The 21,148-nt window shown below is 56.4% G+C and overlaps 10 protein-coding genes across 10 annotated transcripts; 7 read left to right on the plus strand and 3 right to left on the minus strand.

The window, feature by feature from the left end:
* Positions 1 to 355: 355 nt before the first annotated feature.
* Positions 356 to 931, plus strand: PHSY_003181 (Ras-like GTPase; the record flags this gene model as incomplete). Its single annotated transcript, XM_012333802.1, has 1 exon — positions 356 to 931. The coding sequence occupies one exon, from the start codon at positions 356 to 358 to the stop codon at positions 929 to 931; it is 576 nt and encodes a 191-aa protein (XP_012189192.1).
* A 472-nt stretch (positions 932 to 1,403) lies between these two features.
* PHSY_003182 (phosphatidylinositol 3- and 4-kinase) lies at positions 1,404 to 1,901 on the minus strand (the record flags this gene model as incomplete). Its single annotated transcript, XM_012333803.1, has 1 exon — positions 1,404 to 1,901. One exon carries the CDS (start codon positions 1,899 to 1,901, stop codon positions 1,404 to 1,406), a length of 498 nt encoding a protein of 165 aa, XP_012189193.1.
* A 62-nt stretch (positions 1,902 to 1,963) lies between these two features.
* PHSY_003183 (serine carboxypeptidase S28) lies at positions 1,964 to 3,904 on the plus strand (the record flags this gene model as incomplete). The annotated part of the gene is made up of 1 exon (XM_012333804.1): positions 1,964 to 3,904. One exon carries the CDS (start codon positions 1,964 to 1,966, stop codon positions 3,902 to 3,904), a length of 1,941 nt encoding a protein of 646 aa, XP_012189194.1.
* A 189-nt stretch (positions 3,905 to 4,093) lies between these two features.
* Positions 4,094 to 5,323, minus strand: PHSY_003184 (likely nucleolar ribosomal biogenesis factor; the record flags this gene model as incomplete). Its single annotated transcript, XM_012333805.1, has 1 exon — positions 4,094 to 5,323. The coding sequence occupies one exon, from the start codon at positions 5,321 to 5,323 to the stop codon at positions 4,094 to 4,096; it is 1,230 nt and encodes a 409-aa protein (XP_012189195.1).
* Positions 5,324 to 5,743: 420 nt separating this feature from the next.
* PHSY_003185 (hypothetical protein) lies at positions 5,744 to 7,483 on the plus strand (the record flags this gene model as incomplete). Its single annotated transcript, XM_012333806.1, has 1 exon — positions 5,744 to 7,483. The coding sequence occupies one exon, from the start codon at positions 5,744 to 5,746 to the stop codon at positions 7,481 to 7,483; it is 1,740 nt and encodes a 579-aa protein (XP_012189196.1).
* Positions 7,484 to 7,634: 151 nt separating this feature from the next.
* PHSY_003186 (LisH motif-containing protein) lies at positions 7,635 to 9,212 on the minus strand (the record flags this gene model as incomplete). The annotated part of the gene is made up of 1 exon (XM_012333807.1): positions 7,635 to 9,212. One exon carries the CDS (start codon positions 9,210 to 9,212, stop codon positions 7,635 to 7,637), a length of 1,578 nt encoding a protein of 525 aa, XP_012189197.1.
* Positions 9,213 to 10,504: 1,292 nt separating this feature from the next.
* PHSY_003187 (hypothetical protein) lies at positions 10,505 to 14,047 on the plus strand (the record flags this gene model as incomplete). The annotated part of the gene is made up of 1 exon (XM_012333808.1): positions 10,505 to 14,047. One exon carries the CDS (start codon positions 10,505 to 10,507, stop codon positions 14,045 to 14,047), a length of 3,543 nt encoding a protein of 1,180 aa, XP_012189198.1.
* An 811-nt stretch (positions 14,048 to 14,858) lies between these two features.
* PHSY_003188 (hypothetical protein) lies at positions 14,859 to 17,099 on the plus strand (the record flags this gene model as incomplete). The annotated part of the gene is made up of 1 exon (XM_012333809.1): positions 14,859 to 17,099. The coding sequence occupies one exon, from the start codon at positions 14,859 to 14,861 to the stop codon at positions 17,097 to 17,099; it is 2,241 nt and encodes a 746-aa protein (XP_012189199.1).
* A 390-nt stretch (positions 17,100 to 17,489) lies between these two features.
* On the plus strand, positions 17,490 to 18,938 carry PHSY_003189 (hypothetical protein; the record flags this gene model as incomplete). Its single annotated transcript, XM_012333810.1, has 1 exon — positions 17,490 to 18,938. One exon carries the CDS (start codon positions 17,490 to 17,492, stop codon positions 18,936 to 18,938), a length of 1,449 nt encoding a protein of 482 aa, XP_012189200.1.
* Positions 18,939 to 19,389: 451 nt separating this feature from the next.
* On the plus strand, positions 19,390 to 20,880 carry PHSY_003190 (mitochondrial import receptor subunit; the record flags this gene model as incomplete). Its single annotated transcript, XM_012333811.1, has 1 exon — positions 19,390 to 20,880. The coding sequence occupies one exon, from the start codon at positions 19,390 to 19,392 to the stop codon at positions 20,878 to 20,880; it is 1,491 nt and encodes a 496-aa protein (XP_012189201.1).
* Between the last annotated feature and the right edge of the window lie 268 nt (positions 20,881 to 21,148).

Genomic DNA, 21,148 nt, shown 5'->3' on the forward strand with positions numbered 1-21,148 from the left:
GGCAGGGCTAGGGCAGACTGGCTGCATCGGACCCTTGCAACAACGATGGCCGCCTCATATTAGCCTGCCTCGAGACGAGATCCATTCGAGCTGCAACCTTTGGATCTTATGGAATATTCCCCAGAGGCTCTCGTGGATCAGATAGGAGGTGCATAGGAGATCTGGGCTTGCATGGAAGGGCTTTGGCAGTTGATATCTCGAGCTGAGGCAGTCTGAAGTGGACATACAATAAACATGGAGCTCCTGTTTCTGACCTCTCTCTTCATGCTTCCTTTCGATGGCCCCACCGCTCAACGCTTGCTTTCGCCTTCTTCATCGCTCCTTTTCCATTCTTGCCGACCAGCAGAACACAAACATGCAGACCATCAAGTGTGTCGTCGTCGGTGACGGTGCAGTCGGTAAGACGTGCCTGTTGATCTCGTACACCACCAACAAATTCCCCTCGGAGTATGTCCCTACCGTCTTTGACAACTACGCCGTGACCGTCATGATCGGCGAGGACCCGTACACGCTCGGATTGTTCGATACTGCTGGTCAGGAGGACTACGACCGATTGCGACCGCTCTCATATCCGCAGACCGATGTGTTCCTGGTGTGCTTCTCGGTCACCTCGCCAGCCTCGTTCGAAAACGTCAAGGAGAAGTGGTTCCCCGAGGTGCACCACCACTGCCCCGGTGTACCTTGCCTGATTGTGGGAACCCAGGTGGATTTGCGAGACGACCACGCCGTTATCGACAAGCTGGCGCGTTCAAAGCAGCGACCCGTACCTTTCGAAGCCGGCGAGCGATTGGCGAGAGAGTTGGGCGCGGTCAAGTACGTCGAGTGCTCGGCATTGACGCAGAAGGGATTGAAAAATGTGTTTGACGAGGCCATCGTGGCTGCATTGGAACCACCCGTGATCCGCAAGAAGTCCAAGTGCGCCATCCTCTAAACATACCCGCATCGAGCTTTCGCAGAGCTTGCTTCGATCGTCGTCGTGCCGTCATACCTACATCGTTTATCTCTTCCAACCGCCTCTCTCATCCGACCACGGTACCAATCATCGTCTTTGTGTAGCGTAGTCTGTAGCCGCAGACTCTGAATATCGAGTCGTCACGCGGCTCGTACTTCGTGCAAGGGTATCCTGCCGCCATTCAATACTACCGAAGATCTCATCACCGTCCGTTGCGACCATTTTCACATCCAGTCAGCATTGACTTTGTCGGCCCGCCGCAGTCTCATTCACTTGGATTTCTGTTCGAATCGAATCTGGTGTGCCATCGCGGCCCGCGCAGAATCTTGGCGATTGAAGACCGTCGCCGGTCTCTACTCACCCCTTCCGCCTTCCCACGTCTGCATTCTGCCACGGTTGCATCTCTGCGTCTCCCTCTGTGCCTCTTCCTGTTCTGTTGTGTTTCCATGCTTCACGATGTACGAACCTTTACGCCATTCACCAGTACACAATCGAACGTTGCTGAGACTGACTTGCAAGTGACGCGCACGGTCGGCCTCGATGGCACGTCTCGCGCCTGAGTGCACTCTCCGTCAAAGAGCTTGGACGAGACCAGAAGCCCCTGGCCGCTTCGCATCTCTCGTCCGAGCTCGACGATAAGGGCCGAGGTGTCTTGATCGGTCAATTTAATACGGGGCGGAAGCGTCGATCCTTTTCCGGAAATTAAGCCTTTTGTTGAGGTGAGAGGGTGCATCTGCAGGGTGCAGTGAACGCACGTCCCTCGCAGCAGCGACAACGCAGTTCTGGTCGGAACGGCGACATCCGACCATTCCAAGCGTCGAGTTACTGCTTCTCTTCCGCCGGCAACGTTCCAACTCGACTTCGACGCCGACTCAGCCTTCGGACTAGAGAATTGCTGAAAAGCTGGATTGCTTTCCTTCGCTTCCACTGCGTGCCGTGACGGATACATCAAGATCGACACGGCTGACGCTCTTCATATCCATCGCAGCGTCAAGATACAATCACATCGTCATGAAGCTGGCCACCTCTCTCGCTCCGTGGCTGGCGCTGGCTGTGAGCTTAAGCTCGAGCACCATTGCGGCACCGGCAAACAGCCACCTGGAGAGTCCAGAGGATGCCGGCTTTCACATCAGCGCCGAACGTCTGACCCACTCGACCCCTCGTCGCATGGATGGATTCCAGCGAATGCTCGAGCGCAGGTACCAAAATCAGCAGCAGAGAGCTGTCGCACAAGCCGCGCAGCAATCCGCAGACACTGCAAGCGACGATGTGCTGGGCCGTGTTTGGTCTGCTGTCAGCAACGGTCTGTCTTCGCAGCAGGGCATCGCCTCGACTCTGGCAAGCTACGTCGAGTACATTGCTGTCGACGCTTCGGCAAAGAAGAGCACGCACGACATCAAGGATCCAGCGTACCTCAGACAGCCCCTGGACCATTTCGACAACACCACGCAGGCTCAATTCGATCAACGCTTCTTCTACTCGACACGTCATTACAAGCCTGCCTCGGAGCGCAAGAACGGCGAAGCTGTGCCCATCTACATCTTGGACAGCGGAGAGGCCGACGCAACAGCCCGCATTCCTTTCCTCGATACCGGCATCCTCGACATCCTCTCCAAGGCGACCGGAGGTATCGGCATCGTTCTCGAACACCGATACTACGGAACATCGCTGCCGAACCGCACCGACCTTGGTCCCGGTGATGCATGGGCCGTGGATCAGCTCCGATGGCTGACCAACAAGCAAGCGCTCGAAGACTCGGCGGAGTTCATCCGGCGTCTCAACATCCCTGGCACGGACAATTCTGAGAAGCGCAAGATCATCTACTATGGCGGCAGCTACCCTGGTGCACGCTCTGCTCACATGCGGTTGCTGTACCCGGAACTGGTCCACGGTGCTATTGCGTCGAGTGCGGTCGTGGCGGCTGTTGACGAGTTCCCGGAATACTTCTACCCCGTGGCGCGTGGTGCACCCACCAATTGCAGCCAGGCCATCCAGGCCGCCATCGCTGGCATCGACGAGATCGTGGCCCCCAACCCGTTGACAGGTGGAGATCAGCCCGGACGAGACGCCAACCGCACTGAGCAGCTTCTCGAACTTTTTGGTCTCAAAGGTCTCACCAACCTCGGCGATCTCGCCAACCTCAACACGTATCCGCTCGGATCCTTCCAGAGTCTCAACTGGGATCCAGCCGTCACGTCGACCGAATTCGGCGAGTTCTGCAATGTTCTGACGACCTATGGCGCCGATGGCAAGTACGATCCGGTTAGCGAAAGCGTTGCGTCTAAAGGGCTCAGCGTTTCGCGCGAAGTACACGCATATGCTCACTACATGCGCACCAACTACGTCGAACCCTGCGTCAAGGGTGAAGACGGTCAAACCCCCGCTTCGCCCGACGAATGCTTCGGAACCGACTTTGAGGCTTTCGCTTCGGAAGCCAAGCTGAGCGCCGGTCGAGCGTGGACTTTCCAGTACTGCTCGACGTGGGGTTACATCATGACAGCGCCACCCGTATCGCGCTACCTGCCGACGCCGGATGGCAAGAGCAAGTACTTTGTCTCTTCCGGACCCAAACTCGTCTCTACGCTCCTCGACTACGCGTACGCACACGAGATCTGCGAAAAAGGCTTCCCTGCCGGCGAATATTACAGCATGCCCGAGCGTCCGAACATCGACGAAGTCAACAGGTTGGGCAATTTCCAGCTCGCGGTCGACAGACTCGCGTTTGTCGATGGACAGTACGATCCGTGGAGACCGGCTACGGTGCATAGCGAGGAGTTTGCATATGGTGGAAACAGGGCGGATACGGTGGAGAGGCCGTTCAAGTTGATTCCGGACTGCTGGCACCATTGCGATGAGAATGGAGTGAAGGATGAGAGCAAGACGCCGGAGAGGGTGAGGTTGATCCACGAGCAACAGGTGGAGTTTGTCAAGGCTTGGTTGAAGGAGGATTGAAGAACAGATGTGAAGCTTGGGCTGTGATTTGGCAGATGTCGGAATAGATGGATCAACGAGACGTTCAGAATGACCGATTCGAGTGGGTTTCCGCTTGGCTGTGCGAATGGATGATCGAATTGAATGCGGACAAAAGTACATTGAGAGAGACGCAAGGAGGGTTTACAGCGTGAGATTGCATAGACAACCCTATTCTTCGTCGTCCTCCTCGTCGTCGTCATCACTGTACATGGTCATATCCTCCATCTCCAGCTCTTCGTCATCATCCTCGTCTCCGTCAAACTCTGCCATCTCCTCATCGTCCTCGTCGCCGCTGCTCGCCGTGGGATCCAAATGCTTTTTGAGACCCTTCATCTTCCTAGTCTGCAGACCGTTGAGATCCTGCTTACCGACGTGGATCCTACCGACGGTATCGCCCATATCGTCGGTCTCGATGTTCTTCTTTGCGCCCTCCTTGCCCTGTCTGTTCTTCTCGGCCTGGGTCTTGGGTCTTCGGAGTGCCTGGTTGAGCATATCGATGCTGGCGGGTTTCCGCCTTCGGAGTTGGAAGTCGAAGGAGGGACCGCATTCTTGCAATTCGACGCGGGGGGTTTTGGAGCCGCTGGCGAGGAGTTGGATGGTGTAGACGCGGAAGTGGATGAGGGTGTTGGGTGGGGAGGTGACGACGGACGAGGTGGAGGAGGTCATGGCGGTGCCGTTGGGTGTCAAACCTGCTGCTTTGTAGAGGTCTGCGAGGGTGTCGCCTGCGCCATCGGTCGATGTGGACTGCTTTCCGTTCGCGGTCGACTGGGTGGGAGCGGCAGTGACGCAGATCACATGTTGCAATCCACTCAAGGCGATCTGGTTCGTCTTCAACTCTTCACCCCGGTAGAAGTCCAACAACATGCTCTTGAACTGCTGATACGCTCCCGTCTCATCATGCTCTCCTCCCTCGGCACCTGCGATCATACTCGTGCTCGCATCCGTCGGCGTCGTAAACTGAGGCCCACTGAAATGAAACAACGGTCTCATCCCCACCCCCGGCCTAGCCACGCCTTTGAAGTCGTTCATACTCTTTGCCTCCACCACACCCATCTCCAACATATCCAATACGGTACCATCGAACATTCGAATCCACGTCAAGTTGTCCGGTCGCTTCTTCTGCGAGTTTCCAAACATGAACAGCGAGGCATCGTTCTTGCTACTCCAAAACTCGAACGACGAGGTATCTTCGAACGGCAACGCTTCGTTCTTCTTGTTGAATGCGATGACATCTGGTTTCTTGAGCAAAGCGAGTTCGGTGAGGGCGATGTTGAGCTTTGCAGACGAGTGAGGGCCTCTGACGAAGATGGCTGTTTTGGCCGCTTCGTATTCGCGAGCCTGACGCTTTTCGAGGGCTCGTTTGGAACGAGCGTTCTTGGGTTTGGCGACCCTGATCATTGTGTGGCAGCGAGGTGGGAAGGACTGGTGCGTCTGTTCGAGTGCTGACTCCTGTACACTCGATGTTCGATGCTGAGAACGAGAAGAACCAAGTGCTGAGATGGTAGTGAACCAAAGAATGTTGGAGAGAGTGGAGAAAGTTGAGAAGAATTTCGCTTTTCTCGAACCCTTTTTTGCCAGTAAAATTTGCCTTGCAAGCCTAACAAGTCGCTTATGTAAGCCAATTTTTCTATGTCTGAAAACCCTGCATGTATGGAAATTTTACGCTGCACGGCGTTTTGCTCCACAATAATTCCAAAGCGTGATTTTTTTTCTCGTTTCTTGTGTTTCGGTTCTTCTTGAAAGCTCGATGCTGTACACTTCATCCCCCTCATCATCCACATACTTCTCGCACATACGGTGCAGCATTGCCCCCGCAAGATGATCAGTGCACTTCAATGGATCGCGAGGGGCAAGAGCCTCCCGCATCCCAAGAAATATGTCCTCGACGACAGCGAGATGCAACGCGTCTCCCAGATGGCCAACGTCCAATTCGAGGATGCAAAGGCGCAGCTCGAACGTGCCCAGCGCGATATCGCACGCGGCAAGGATCCCTTTGCGCCCAACACTGGCAACGACGATGATGACGATGAGTGGCAGGACGACGACCAAGACGACGAAAAGATGGATCAGGATGGCGATGCACCCATGGCAGAGGATGCTTCCAAGCAGACCAAGGAGGATCCCGATGATCTGTCTCGCTACAACCTCGACGAGTACGATGACGATGCCAGCGCTGAAGCTACCGCGGGAGCATTCAGCAACATTCGAGGTCTCGCCGTCTACCAGAGCAACGAGGACGACCCGTACGTGACAGTACAGGACGATGCCGAGAAGGACGACGAGGAGGAACGTGAGGAACTCGAGGTCTACCCTACCGACAACTTTATCATCACCGCAAAGACCGAAGACGACGTATCCCAGCTCGAAGCGCACATCTACGCTGCCAGCGGTGCCAACCTTTACGTACATCACGATCTCATGCTTCCCTCGTTCCCGCTCTGCCTCGAATGGCTCGACTACGCACCCGCACGCTCCTCGGCGGACCAGAACGCTTCCAAACCGGCCGGAGAGCTGGGCAACTACATCGCCGTCGGAACCATGGATCCCGAGATCGAAGTGTGGAGCATGGACGTTGTCGACGGCATGTATCCTGACGCCATTCTAGGCCGAAAGACGGAAACGGATCAGCTCAACGCTCCACTGGGGACGGGCAAGAAGAAGCGCAAGCAGTCCAAAGCTCGAGTCGCCAACGACGCGTACCACGTCGATGCGGTTCTAGGTCTCTCGTGGAATCCCGTTGCACGCAACCTGCTTGCGTCCGCTTCCGCGGACTGCACCGTCAAGCTCTGGGATCTGTCTCGACCGCACACCAGTGAGGACAGTACTGCCTTCCGATCCTTCGCCTCGCACACGGACAAGGTGCAATCCGTCGCTTGGCAGTGTAAAGCAGCGGGTGGCGCGTCAACCTCCGCCAACCCAGCGGTGCTGCTGACTGGATCGTACGATAAGACCATCCGCGTGTTCGACACACGTACACCCGACACGGCCTCCATCGTCAGCATCTCGAGTGACGTCGAAAGCGTCGTCTGGAACGGTTGGTCCGCCGATACATCGAGCTTCCTCTGCTCGCTCGAATCCGGTCTTGTGCAATCCTTCGACATGCGCTCCCCCAGCTCGCCGCTCTGGACGCTCCAGGCACACGATACCGCCTGTACCTCGATCGATGTCTCTCCGCACATCCCCAATTGCATCCTCACCGCTTCCTCCGACCGCTCCGTCAAACTCTGGAACCTCTCCTCCTCCTCTCCTACCACTCTCACACCCGAGTCGATCAACCTCGTGCTATCACGCGATCTCGGTCTCGGGAAAATCTTCGCTGCCAAATTCAGCCCCAACGATCCCCTCACCCTAGCTGCCGCCGGAAGCGCAGGTCAGCTTCAAGTCTTCAACGCCCTGAGCAACCCCGCTGTCCGCAAAACTTTCGCAGATAGGTTGAAACTCCTCAAGGGAGACGAGAAGGTAGATCTCGATGGTTCGGAACCAAGCAGAGGCGATGGCGTCGTTAGGGTCGAGGACGACGATGAGGATGATAGTGACGATGAAGAGATGCAGGAGTGATGGAGAGGACGTTGCATCTTTTGCATTCAATACACACAGTTAATAACGTTCTTTTCCCCATCCTGCGTGTGAGTTGTTTGCACCTCTCGTGAAATTCTCATTGCCACAACAACCTCTTTTACTATACATTGGTCTATCTTGGAAACACGATCTACCTCTCCTGCAAGAAGCTCCTGAACTTCCAATCCGGCAACCTCTTCGTCCCCTTCTTCCCCGCCCCCGTCCCCTCATACACCCCACCATTCCCTCCCTGAACCAACCCCCACACCGGATGACCGATCGGAACCTGCACCTCCTCCGCCTGCAAATAATCCCACAACAGCGTCGTCTGTCTCACCGCCACCTCGATCAACGGCTGACTCGGCTTCCCACACCTCAACAGGATCGCAGAGTTCACCTGCTCCGCCAACGCCACCTTCCTCGAACGATGCAGGAACCGACGTACGGGTGAATGCTCCACATCGGTGTACGCGAGCAGTGCCGTGACCTGCTCGAGCTCCTTGAGGTACATGGCACGCCAGAAGCTCGGCAGTTTCTGTGCTGATGCGTAGAGTCCCTGTGCGTAGGCGAGGGCAGAGTGGAGCGCAGGGTTGAGTGCAGCGTTGGTTCCGGTGGCAGAGGTGGCAGAACCGTTGGAGGAGGATGTGGACGGTGCTGGTGATGCTGCGCGTGAGATGGCCGAGGCAGCGATGCCGGGTGTGGTGGTCGCGAGGGATGGTAGGCCGCCGTTGGAGGCGCTCAGCTGCGCCGTGGAAGAAGGAGCGAGCTGTGCGGAAGAGGCCGATCGGATCGCTTCGATGAACACCTGAATCTGCAAGTTGAGTAGCAAATGGTCGGGCTCCATCGACGTCGGGTTGGCCGGGAACATTTTGTCGCCGGCGCTGCCGGCGCTGCTACCCGTCTTGCTGCGCGTCGACTTGGAGCCGTTCGAGCTGCCACTAGCGGCGGCGGCGGCGGCGGCTGCAGCGCTGTTGAGAACCGTGGGAAAGTGCTCGTTGATCATGTCCATGGCTTGTCGGATCTGCCCCGAGATGATGTAGTCTTTGATTTGTTTGCGTGCGCGGACGCCTCGAAGATCTTCGGCAGTGAGGTCGGGACTGACGTCGATGTCAAAGTCTTCTTGCACCTCGTCGAACTCGGACGCGGCAAGCTCTGCGTCTTCGAGATCCTCATCGTCGTCGTGCACCTGGGTTTGCGCCCCTGCACCGTTCCTCGCTTGAGCAGAGTGACCATTCGAGTGGGTGAGGCCATTGCTGTGCTCGCGATGATGCGATGCAGAAGCGTCGGCGTGTTCCGACGACGTGGGAAGCAGGTTTTCCACCTCGATCTCCATGCTCGAGTCGTCGCGGGAGAGCGGAGGCGCCGATAGCGGATGAGCCTGGCGTGCGCCACCGTTGCTCGCAGTGGGTGTTCGGACAGACGATTCGATAGTGGCAGCGGAGCTTCTCGAACCTGAAGCTGAAGCGGACGAGACAGCTGGTCGTGCACCAGTGGAGCTCGCGCCTACATCATCAGCCGAGATGGGAAGCATGGATGACTCGCCGCCGTACAGATCGCCGATGATCCCATCCTTTGCGAATGCAGTGGCGGTCTCGGTGTAGCAATGGTGCAAGAGATAATTGAGCACCAGCTTGCGAAGGTTGGCGGGCGAAGTGAGGTCGGCATCATCCGAGGAAGCTGGCTGAGCAGGCTGGGAGCCGCCAGCCCATTCGATCTTGAATGACTGCATGGCAATCGAGGGAGATCGAAGGAGAGCTCAAAGCTGTGTGTGCTCTCTGCCAGGCTGAACGAGAAGAGGGAGAATATGCGAGACGAGGACAAGGTCGTTCTTTATCGCGAATTGTTGATAGGCAATTGCGGGTAACGGACGATGCTGCCTGTTTGACTTTGAGCTCGTGGTGACGCGGTGAGATGAACCGTGATCAAGTGTGAGATCGATTATAAGTGTTGAGAGAAGCAGCGAGATTGAGAGCGGCTGGGGATGGGGGTGAGAGGACGAGGACAAGGGATGACTTTTGGCCAAATGCCGAATGGACAGTCTGTGTTGGTTCGTGTGATAACTTGCTGCAGTGTGGAGTCACGCTGAAAGCTGAAATGACTGTGTGTCTGGGCGGCTGTCAGGGTTGCGGACATGCGGCTGAGTGATATTTGACTGCTGAGCTGGCTCGTTGCACTCGTTGCATTTTTCGGATTGAACCCTTGAAAAGATATCACCCGCGCAACCCGCAGACGCACAGCCGCCACGCCTCTATGTGTTGCCAACGTCGAAGGAAATGGCGTGGCAGAGCGGGCAAGCTGCAGGCTGGAGCCAAGGAATTAGATCGCCACACAACTGCAACCTTAACATTTATTTTTCTTCACGCTGGGACGGTCAGAACCTGCAAGCAATGCTGTGTGCAAGATGGCCCTTTCTGTCCAAAAGACCCTCTCGAGACACACAGAGATACACTGTGGTGGCAAGAGAGGGCGAGTGCCTCCATGTCGTCCGACCATTGACTGGAACTGCTGTCGAGAAAGCAGCGAACGGTGTGTGTTGCGTGATTTGGTCAGGAACGCGTCGGCTCTTGAGTCGCGGCCCTACTTTACGGGTCTGCGTGTTTTGTGACTTTTTGGACGGATAGGTCGATGCAAAGACCAACACGCACATGCACACACTGACGCTCGAGCTTCAACCGAACCGCAACCACCATCTTCCTTCGTCTAGGCCACTTGCGGCTACTGACATATACCAGCATTAGCATCATTGCATCTATTCTTACCCCTCAGCATCAGCAGCAGCAAACGCATATCACGTATCCTCTATCATTGCTCTTTTCCTAGCTTCTCTACTTTTCCTCTACGACCGGCTCGATATTTGATGCTAGACGACGCTCTTTGGACGAGCACTGTAGCCACAGCAGCGGGTTTGGACGTCTCACATCATACTTACCTTCAGCATTATTCCGCGCTCCCGATCGTCTATTCAGAGTCCACTATTACGTCTCAAATGCGAGTCCGAGCCGACAAGATCGCTACCTCGACATGAACAGGTTAGCTAGGGCCCATAGGTCCACCAAAATCCCCAACGTAAAGCTTCGTCCTGCTCAGAGGGGCTTGGATGATCCAGCATCATCTTCCTCCTCTTCCACCAAACGATCTCGCTTGCAGGATGAGCTGCAGGATGACCTCGAGGATGCCGCTCACTTCCGACGGATGAGGGACGACGGTCACGATCATGGCGCACACCTCGACGCTGACTTCATCGGCACTTCAGCACGACCGCTCAAAGGTGCCATAATCTCCATCACAGGGCTTAGCGAGGTCAAGGCCACTCTCACGCAGTATGCCCGCGAGCTCGGTGCCAGAGTCGAAGGGAACCTCACTGAGGATGTCACTCATCTCATCGCAGACCGTCCGGGTTCCGAAAAGTATCGCTTTGCGCTCCAGCTTGGCATGCACATCATCAGCCCAAACTGGATCCTTGATGTCCGTCAAGCATGGCTCGCCGGTGACGACGTAGATGCCGAGCAGCTGGAGCACCAGCATCGTTTACCCGCCTTAAGCAACACCACCGTCTGCTTCTCTGCCTTGACCGGCGCCGACCGGCGCAACTGTGTTGCCCTCGCACGTGAGATGGGCGCCACCGTATCAGACGAGCTGCGCTTCGATGGCACCATCACGCATCTCGTCTCGGCTACTGCGGACCCCAACGCATCCAGCAGCGTCCACCACCTCCTTCACTTTCTCGATCGATCCCGGCATGGCCGCAACGGCACACGAGAGCAAGCCGCGTCTCGCATCTTGGTAGTGCGTCCCGAATGGCTTACCGACTGCCAAAAGGCTGAAGGATGCCTTAGTGAGGCAACCTACTCGATCTTTGCAAAGATGCCAGACCAGAACGAGCGGGATGCGCTTGTCGAGAAAGCACTCTTCAAGATCCCCTCGCCCTTCGTGCGTCAGGAAGCACCTGTTGCGCTTCCGTTTCAAAGTCCATTTGTCGCCTCAAGCCGCTCCAAACTGGCACTTGCTGAAGCCGACCCGTTGAGGCGCGGCTCACACGACGATCAAGATGGCGATGTACAAGACGATGACGACGAGCAACCCATTACTCTGGGGTCAAGACAGAAAGCGGCAGCTGCGGCCGAGAAATCCTTCGATAACATCCTCTCTCAACTCAGACACAACCAGACCGTCTCTGCATCAGCGAATACAGAAAGTGCTCGCGCATCTCATACAGCACCTTCCGACCCTTGCCCGTCTACGTCTGCTCAGCCTTCCGCTCCTGCTTCCGCTTTCGCCTCCATCTCGACTCCACACAAGCCGCATCGCAACAGTCTTCTGCGCATCTCCCGTGCATCCAGCTTCTCACCTGCTCCATCCGCTTCCGCAATCACTCCACTCAATATGCGGAAGAATACGTCCAGCAACATCACCACGCTCGTAACCTTGCCACATTCGAGCCAGAACAGCGGCACTCAGGACACTAGGAGCAGCGGCGGCCTAGCTTGCTTCCACGGCAAGAGCTTCAGCATTCGGTTGGACGACGCTCACCGCAAAAAGGTGCTCGAGCAAGTGCTACGAGACAACGGTGCCACTGTCGTCCGTCTCGAGTCATCCGCCTTGCCCGACTATGTCGTCGTAGATCCGAAAGCATCTGCTGTCTCGCTCAAGCCGCTCGTGGAGGCTGGAACGGTCCCAGTGCTGCACTTCTGGATCGAGTACTGCCTTCATCACGAGTTTCTCGTCGAGCCGAACGACTATTTTGCCGCCTTACCCGCTCTGGTTCCCCTGCCGCTGCCCGAAGGCCACAAGCTGAGGCTACTCATGCTCGGCTTCGATCCCAATTCCCCAGAGCTCTACCACGCCCAGAAGCTCGTCGCACAGATCGGAGGTCGTATTGTCAAGCAGTCCAAAGGAGAATCCTTGACGCACGTAGTCTGCGCTACGCAAGAAAGCTTTGAAGGGAAGCGAGCTCAACGCGCCCGCAGCTGCGGCGTTCCCGTCGTTGGACTGGAGTTCATCATCAAAGCAAGGCAGACCGGCCTTCTCACCCCACCGCCTTCCTCTGTTGCGATCGAGCAATCTTCGTCAAGTTTGGCTTCGAGCAGTAGCAACAGCACATCCGTCAGCGAGCGTCACGCAAGCCGCGATGATATCGTCAAGGCTGAGCCTGATCTGCCCTTGGCAGGCTGTACCGTGTCCAGAACCAAGGCGATGGCCTCACAAAGCGTATTGCTGGAACGCAAAGTTTTGCAGCTCGGAGCGTGCTGGCAGACACAGGCTGATGGATCCACGACGCACCTCATCCACAAAGGCGCTGGCCTACCCCGCGAAGCAAAGGAATTGGATTCTGGTGCTTTTCTCGTCCACCCTACTTGGCTCGACAAGTGCATCGAGCAAAAGATCCGAGTGGATGAAGGCCTGTTCCCGTCTTCGATGGATCCCTCCAAGTCGCTCCTAACGATACTGTCCAGTTCCGATGGGTCTGCCAGCGGCAACTTCCTTTCGCAAGCATCGCAATCTGCCCTGCAGCACAGAGCGGGATCTCAGGGTCCACAGCCGAGTCAACAGACCCAGTCGGAAGTCATTGCGGCAGCCAAGCCATGGCATCGTTCCATTTCGGCTGACGCGGCGAGGCGCAGCGAAGTCATCCACGTCGATCATGTGGGTGGCGACAGAGACGCGCGATATGCAAGAGGCCAGTCGGAAGGGATCGATCCAGCCCCAGAGGGCGTGGAGGATGGCGGTGTGGGTCTGCTTCTGGAGGATGTAGATTTTGATGCCGATGTCACTCTCAGTGGCAATGTCGCACATGATGGTTTGGGCGATCAGAGCCTTCCAGCGCCGTCGAGCCAGACTCTGTTCGAGGGCGAGGAGGCAGAAGAAGATGATGAGGTCGGCGAAGTGCGCAGAGCAGCCGAGAAAACCGATCAAGCCGAACCAAAGCAATTCGAAGCCCTCGAAAAGGGACAGGACCAGATGGCGTCAGCAGACAAGGTCATCGAGCTCCTCAACCGCCGTACACTGGCGTCGGCCACTCGCAAAAAGAATCGCTTGCCGCCGCGTGCTCGCAAGCAGCGCTCCGATGATGAACCCAAGCGCAGTGAGGATGGAACGGAAGGGATGCTGGCACCGGAAAAGGTGCTCGAGGCACAGGCGCGACTCGATGCCCAACGCGCTGCCGAGGCTGCAGCTCAGGGATACTCACTTGGCATGGACAAGGATATCGGCCTACTTCAAACCACCCAGATCGGTCAGAGCTTCGACGCCAGTGTCCGTATCGTGTACGACGATCCCGCCGCCATGCGAGAGCGGACTAAGCTGCTCAAGATGCTCGGTCAACAGCAACAGCCGCCTGTCCGATCCGGCACGGCTGATGACGACGAGAATGCAGCAAAGACGGCTGGCGATCACGGCGATCACACTGAGGACATTGAGGTGGATAGCTTCGATAGGGCTCGCATCCGCGGCGCCGAGGACACCTTTGGCGCCGGTCGACGTCGCAAAGCCTCCTGGGAAAGCCGTAACAGCGAGAGTCCCACCAAACGACCCGTAGTTCGACGGCAGCCACTGGCACGAAGATGAGGTGCGCTATCAGGGCTGCTCTCGAGAACACCGCCCACCCGCATCTCTCGACTCAGCTTGATCAAGTCCCTACGATCCTCGTACATAGAATAGTCTCTCAATCACGTATTCCTGCACCTTACCCACCACTATCGACAGGGCCTGTCCCAAACTAAGTTAGAAAAGCACCACGAAGCAACAAGACTCACACACTGCGGCTCTATTTGCTGCATTCTACTTTGAGCTATGAGGGAACCCGGTTCGATACATGCCAAGGCTGGAGAGAAACACTTCGAATCCTGACTTATGCAGACCATGCGGGGAAGACCAATGCCAACGAACGAGATGAAGCTGCGAGGCTGGCTGCATTTTTTTGGTTAAGTTTTGTCAACAGAGCAAGATCGCACATCGCTAGTGCCACAGAAAAATCATAACCTGGACCCTGAACGCGTTGGGATGACGGATTTGAGGCGCGTCGGCTTGAACCTGCGAACCGATTGCAGGGTAAATGCAAACAACACGGCTGCAGCAGCCAAATTCTCGGTGTATGCTCCAACTTAGTGATTCTCATCTTCCATCCCCCTCTCAAAAGTCGACTCCGATCGTCCAGGATGGGCACAAACATTCGGACCAGTTCTTTCAGGCACATACGATCTCATTCCACCACAGGCTGAGCGCACGCAACAGGCTTGCGACCTCGAAATCAGCGACCAGACGACCCGCCTCCAGCACGGTGCAACTGCGATCCCCTCCTCGTCTCCGGCCAACACAGGACATACAAGGGCAAGCACTTCAATATCGTGCCCAACCCTGCACAACTACAGCCGCTTGAATGACATCACAAGCCTCGCGCCGGTTCCACGAAGCCGGTGTAGGATCACGAACCGGTCTACGGCTTTCCGCCGTCGCGCGAGATCAAGATGGTTTCGAGGATCTCGAAGCCTTCTACAAGGCGAGTCAGGCCGCCCTCGACATCCAGAAGCAACAACAGCCCGACGACGATGGAGCGGAAGATGAGGATGACTACGACTCTTTCGACGAGACGCGCTTCAGTCGACGACCTGCACATGGCGGTGCCAACGGCCGCAATCGTCAAGTTGCATCGAGTAGCAGTATGATGGATATTCAAAACAGTTCGGCACCTTCGCCGAGATCGATGCTGCGTTCAATCAGAGATTCAACAGCCGCGGGGTCGAGTAGCTCTCCATCTCGCGGAGGACGAGTGCGTGGGAACATCACACTAGCCGACGACGACGATGATCTTGACCTGCCGAATCTGTCAACCGGTTCGAGAAGCTTTGACCTCGTAGCTATGGGCGGGGAGGACGAAGATGAGCACGATCGCGTCTTGCGTGCGCCTCCAACACCAAAGCGTGGCTTGTCCGCGCGGAAAGGCGGAGCGACATCATCACCGAAAGCAAAGGGAAAGGGCAAAGAACCGGTCAACGCACGCAGGGTGGAGCTCTCGGACTCAGAGGACGACCGGATCCTCGCCAGTATCCAACAACGACTCGAGTCGGCGTACGATGACGAGGATGACCAGGCTGCTATGAGCGAGGAAGAGATCGTTCCGGTGAAGCCCTCGCCGATTCGGGCAAACCCAACAGCTTCTGCAGTGCAGCCGAGATCACCAAATCGACCGACGAAGTCACACGGGAAAGCAGCAGCGTCGCCTAAGCGCAAACCTGGACGGCCGCCAAAGAGTCGTGCTGTGGAGCCAGAGCCAGATCCAGAACCTGCCTTCGGGCTCTATTACGACGAGCCAGAATCAGCCTTCTATCCCGAGCAATCCCTATCGCCGCCACCTCCTCCCGCGGCTGCACAGCCACCGAAGCGCAAAAGAGGGAGACCGCCGAAGAATCCACAGCCTGAAGAACGCGATGCATCACATCGTCCGTTACAGAAATCGAAGGGTGCGAGCAACGGAGTTGGGCGACCAGCGAAAGCGGCCAAGTCGAAACGAGCAGCAGGGGAAGTGGTGGAGAAGGTGCGGTCTCAACCTCGCGAGGCTACCGTCTTTGACGAGAACGGCGTGCGCCGAAGCACACGGCAACGCTTCGCACCGCTCGAATACTGGCGTGGCGAACGCATTCGATACGGTCGTCCCAGTCTGCCAATCGGAACGACTCCGGACGATCTTCGCGGCTCGCAGCGTCGGGGAGAGGACGAGTTTGAAGAGGATCCTTCCATGATGCACATGCGCAAGCGTGTACCCGTGCTGGACATCAAGGAAGTAATTCGCGTACCGCGCGCACCTGGCGAAGGCACTTTCTCGGGCACAACACGGTCGCGTAACGCTGCACGTCGCAAGGTCGATCGCAAGAGCGAAGAGCGCACACCACGTCTGACCTCGCAAACGCCTGTCTCGGAAGATGAATGGTCGCATCTCGATCCCACCGCCGACACGATCCACGTCGAAGACGGGTGGGACGACAGGACCGTCGAAACTGGTAAAGTGATCGACGACGAAGAGGAGGCCGAAGTCGAAATGTCGGTCGTACGAACAAAGGCGACGCATCGACCCGTGACAGTTGCCAACCAAGAGTTTCGTTTCGAGAAGTTCTTCAATTGCGGTGGGCTTATGGCTACGGGTGTGTTGCACCTGCCGCCTGGAGCACGAAAGCCGACGAAACCGAGCAAGGACAACAGCTTTGTGTTTTGCGTCTTGCAAGGAGCCCTTAGGGCGACGGTGCACAGGAAGAGTTTCATCGTCGGGCCAGAGGGGATCTTCCAGGTACCGGCGGGGAACACGTACTCGCTCGAGAATATTTGTCAGAGAGACGTGCATCTGTTCTTCGCACAGTGCAGGAAGACCAAGAAGGCGAATGCGGGGGATCTGACGACGTTTACGCAGATGTCGGATACGAGCTATGGGACGCCTCAATTGCACAGGCCAAAGGATGATCAACGCGCAGAAGGCAGATTGGGAAGCGTGTTAGGTAGGACGACGGAGCAGATGGTACCGCATCGCTCGATGTTGGCACAGGACAGCGATGCGGAGGATAGCGAAGAGGACGATTTCGAGACTAGCCGACAGATCAAGTCTAAGAAGCGCGTGTTTCGGAAGGTATAGCCGTGGTCAGTGTCTCAGCTGTAGAGGAGCGCGTTGTGATTGTTGCGGAATGCCAATGCTATATACCCGCTCGTATCCGAGTTGAGCAATGACTGGGCGTAGCGACTGATTGAGATGATGCTCCTCGTCGACCAATCATTCGAAGATCGCGTTGAGCTGTTCGGAAGATCCGCGGCTATGCTTTTGTCTTTTTTGGCTTCGGCAGCAGGCACAAGGGAAAGTGGAGGATGGGGTCCAGATTTTTTTTTGTTCTTCTTTTTCCCTGAAAGCACTCGCCACCAATCCACCATCACCTATCGACGGCTCGCTATTGGAAGTCAGACGGAAGCATGGTCGCGATATAAGTCGCCTCATATCATGAGAGTCATGGTGGCTTGGAACGCGGTCGGGATGCGCGCTCGGCTGCCCAGCTTTGGGGCGGCTTCCGCTTCGCTGACGACGAGTCTTACCGCTTCATCTTCTCGAAGACCAACCACCACTGGCAAGAGCAGATCCACCAGAGGTGTCAACTCAGCTGTCTTCCATGTCAGCCCATACTCATATCCGCTCGGCCGTCGATGTATGAGCACGGTAACCGCTGCCATACCACCATCACCGCACGGACCGAAGAAGGGCGATCGAGTCGTAGTCGCACTCTCCGGTGGCGTCGATTCATCCGTCACCGCACTCCTTCTATCCCAAGCCGACTATGACCTGGAAGCAGTCTTTATGCGCAACTGGAACGAGCTCGACGAAACCGGCAACATGGAACCCGGGTCCGGTGGCGCCTCTGGCTGCACATGGCAACGCGACTGGCAAGACGTCCAATCCGTCTGTCGACACCTCGGCAACATTCCCGTCAGCATGATCGATCTAAGCAAAGAGTACTGGACGCAAGTGTTCGAGCCAGCGCTGGACGATTGGAGGCAAGGTACGACACCGAATCCGGATGTGAGCTGTAATCGAGAGATCAAGTTTGGAGCGCTCATGGATCGACTCATTCCCACCGCGGGTCAGGTGGAGGGTGGGAGGAAGAGCTGGTTGGCGACCGGTCACTACGCTCACGTAGCTTGGCACGAACAGCCTGAACGGGCGAGACCGATGCTGATGCGAGCAAAGGACAGGACAAAGGATCAGACGTACTACCTTTCCTTGGTCGCGGAGGAAAAGCTGGCACATGCGCATTTCCCACTCGCGCACTTGCTCAAAAGCGAAGTGCGAGACTTGGCGAAAAAGTACTCGCTACCCACGGCGGAAAGAAGAGAGTCTATGGGCATCTGCTTTATCGGCACACGGGGATCAGACGGTGGCAAAGCAGTATCCAACACTCAAGGCTTTTCTTCTTTTCTGAACGGCTACATCACTTCGGCTCCAGGAGAGATGGTCGACGAAACGGGTCGTGTGGTAGCAACGCATCGCGGCCTACACACCTTGACGGTGGGTCAGGGAGCACGCATCCGAGGCGCAACGTCCAAGTACTACGTAGCGAAGAAGGACATTCCGAATAAAAGGATCGTTGTGGTTCAGGGTAAGGATCATCCGATGTTACTGTGTAGACGACTGCACGTAAAAGACGTCGAGTGGATCTGGAGGGAGCCTCCACCAGAGCTCCAGCAGGGTGGGCGGGGAAGTGTCACTTTGCTGGCTCAAGTTCGACATCGACAAGTCGAGACCGAGTGTACAGTGAGGAAGACTCAGAACGGGCAGGCAGGGTATGTGGTCGAGTTTGCCGAGCCAGTCCTGGCTGTTGCACCAGGTCAAGTGCTGGGGTTGTGGCGAGGGGATTGGTGTCTGGGTAGTGCAGTGATCGATTCTGTCGATACCGTTTACGATGATCAGAACGAGGCGCAAACACTGTAGAGCATAGGTTTTGTACTAGTACCGCATAATCAACAACCATCATAGCATCCGAGAATACGACACCGAAAGAGGTCTTGAGGAGCGACTTGACGTACATCGGGTGTGATACGAAGCGGGTTCAGCCGATCCGATCCACACAGCAAAAAGTCGAGCCGGAATCCCCCCGCACGGTTGCCTTTGTGGAAAAAGGGAAATACATTTTTCCATTTGATTTGGCGACCTAGCCTGAGCTCGTTTGTACCTTCCGACACTTCCGAGCGCATCCTTCCATGTCACACCAAGCACAACGCTGTGCTCAGCTTCAATCAACGGGACAAAAGGTGTCGGAAAGCAGCCGATCCAACGAATCAGCGAGCCGGTTACGCCGCTAAGGTGACGATTCTTAGTTCCTTCCAGTACACCATCACCGCGAGACTCATCATCCTCGTCAACACTGTGCACCAACGCAACCATGTCAGCGGGCCCATCGACCTCGTCTGGCGCACCGATCGACGGTCATAGGACGCTTCGACTTCACGTCTGGGGCACATCACCATCACTCCCTACGCTCGACTCAACATCGCTTTACGCTGCCTCCCTCCTCCGCTCCACGTTTGCCGACAATGCCCATGTGCAGCTCCAGCTTGCGTCGGCATCGACGTCCCTCTCCCGCGTCCCCTTGCTGCAAGTGCTCGACGGCAACAGCCACACAGTCGAACTTATCGACAATGTCGAAGCTATCCGCGCGTTCTGCGTTGCAGCTGGGCTCGATTCTGCGCTCGCATCGGATGAAGAGCTTGCAGCCAAGCAAATAGCTTTGCACGCCCTAGTCGACGACCATCTGCTTGATCTCACCCTGCATTCGCTGTTCAGCCTCCCTTCCAACTTTCGCGCCGTCACGGCACCAGCATACTCTTCCGATGGTGGTACCCAGGCGTCCGCTTCGTCATTGGCAAAACTGGCTTCGTTACCTATGCGTTTCCAGCCGTCGATCCCATCCCGACTGCGGAACGTGGTGGAAACGCGCCTCACCGCCGTCGGTCTGTGGGGTATGGGTGGGAAAGAAGCCAGCACCAAGTCAGGGGAGTCGGACGAACTCGCAGCTCGAGCAGGAATCGTCCCTGCTCGAAAGAAGGGTCTAGGTCAGACAGCGAAACAGGCTGTGCACGACGAGTTTGAACGCAGCAAACTAGTGACGAAATGGAGGGAGGTGTTGGACGTTGTTGACGCTGCCATTGGTAGTAAGGTGTTGGGAGTGAGCGGAGTGGGTAGTCTGGATGCACACGTGTTTGGATACCTAGCACCACTGGTGTTTGCTTCTCCCGACCTACCGATAGATACCCTGCCAAGGTTGATCAAGACATCCTATCCGCGACTGCAAGACTACCTCACCAGCACGAAGCAGCACCTTTTCCCCGAAAACGCAACTACCTGGGCTTCACCGTCAGAAGTTCTCTCCACACCACCCGTTCTCCAGTCATCCTCAACCTCAACATCAACGTCAGGACTCCTTTCGTACATCTGGCCTTTCACAGCCACCTCTTCTTCAGACAAGGCAAGTTTCACCGCCGACTCTTTTCCAGCCACCACTTCCGGTTCAACCCCTACATCGACGTCGTACCGTTCCACCGCGGGAGCCGGTCAGCAGAGGAAAAAGCCAAGCCCGTCAGCGTCGCCAGAAGATCGCAAGCTGCGACTGGGTCGCGCGCTATGGATCTGTTCCGCCTTGGTGGGTCTGGTAGGGTATACGTTTGCCAGCGGCATTGTGAGTGTGCGTTTTGTCGACAGTGATGAGCTTCAGCAGCAGGAGGACGAGGAGGATGACGATGACGAAGATGAGGACGAAGATGAGGAGGACGATGAGGAGGAGGAGGATGGGTGGGAGGTGCAGACCGAAGAGGATCTGGAGGATGATCTGGAAGAGATGGAATTAGGCGAAGATGATGACGATGACGAGTATTGAGGGGGGAAAGTCTCTAGACTCGCTGCATGCTGTGTAGTATAATGTCGCTGGACGAAAGGGCGAATCTGATGCGGTTTCACTCCTATTCATGCTGTGATGAGGTACAGTCTGCTGACATTGAATCTTTCTATCTACCTCCATCTCAATTCTGCAGCCTCCAACCGACTTTGCCCATCACGATCCGAGCACACTCTGCGCCGCCTCCTCCACGACCCCCTTCTCCCTCACGCCGTCGTCCTCTCTCTCGCCAACTTGTCCTCGCAAACAC

The sequence above is a fragment of the Pseudozyma hubeiensis genome, assembly GCF_000403515.1.
Source record: "Pseudozyma hubeiensis SY62 DNA, scaffold: PHS32, whole genome shotgun sequence".
Taxonomy (NCBI): domain Eukaryota; kingdom Fungi; phylum Basidiomycota; class Ustilaginomycetes; order Ustilaginales; family Ustilaginaceae; genus Pseudozyma; species Pseudozyma hubeiensis.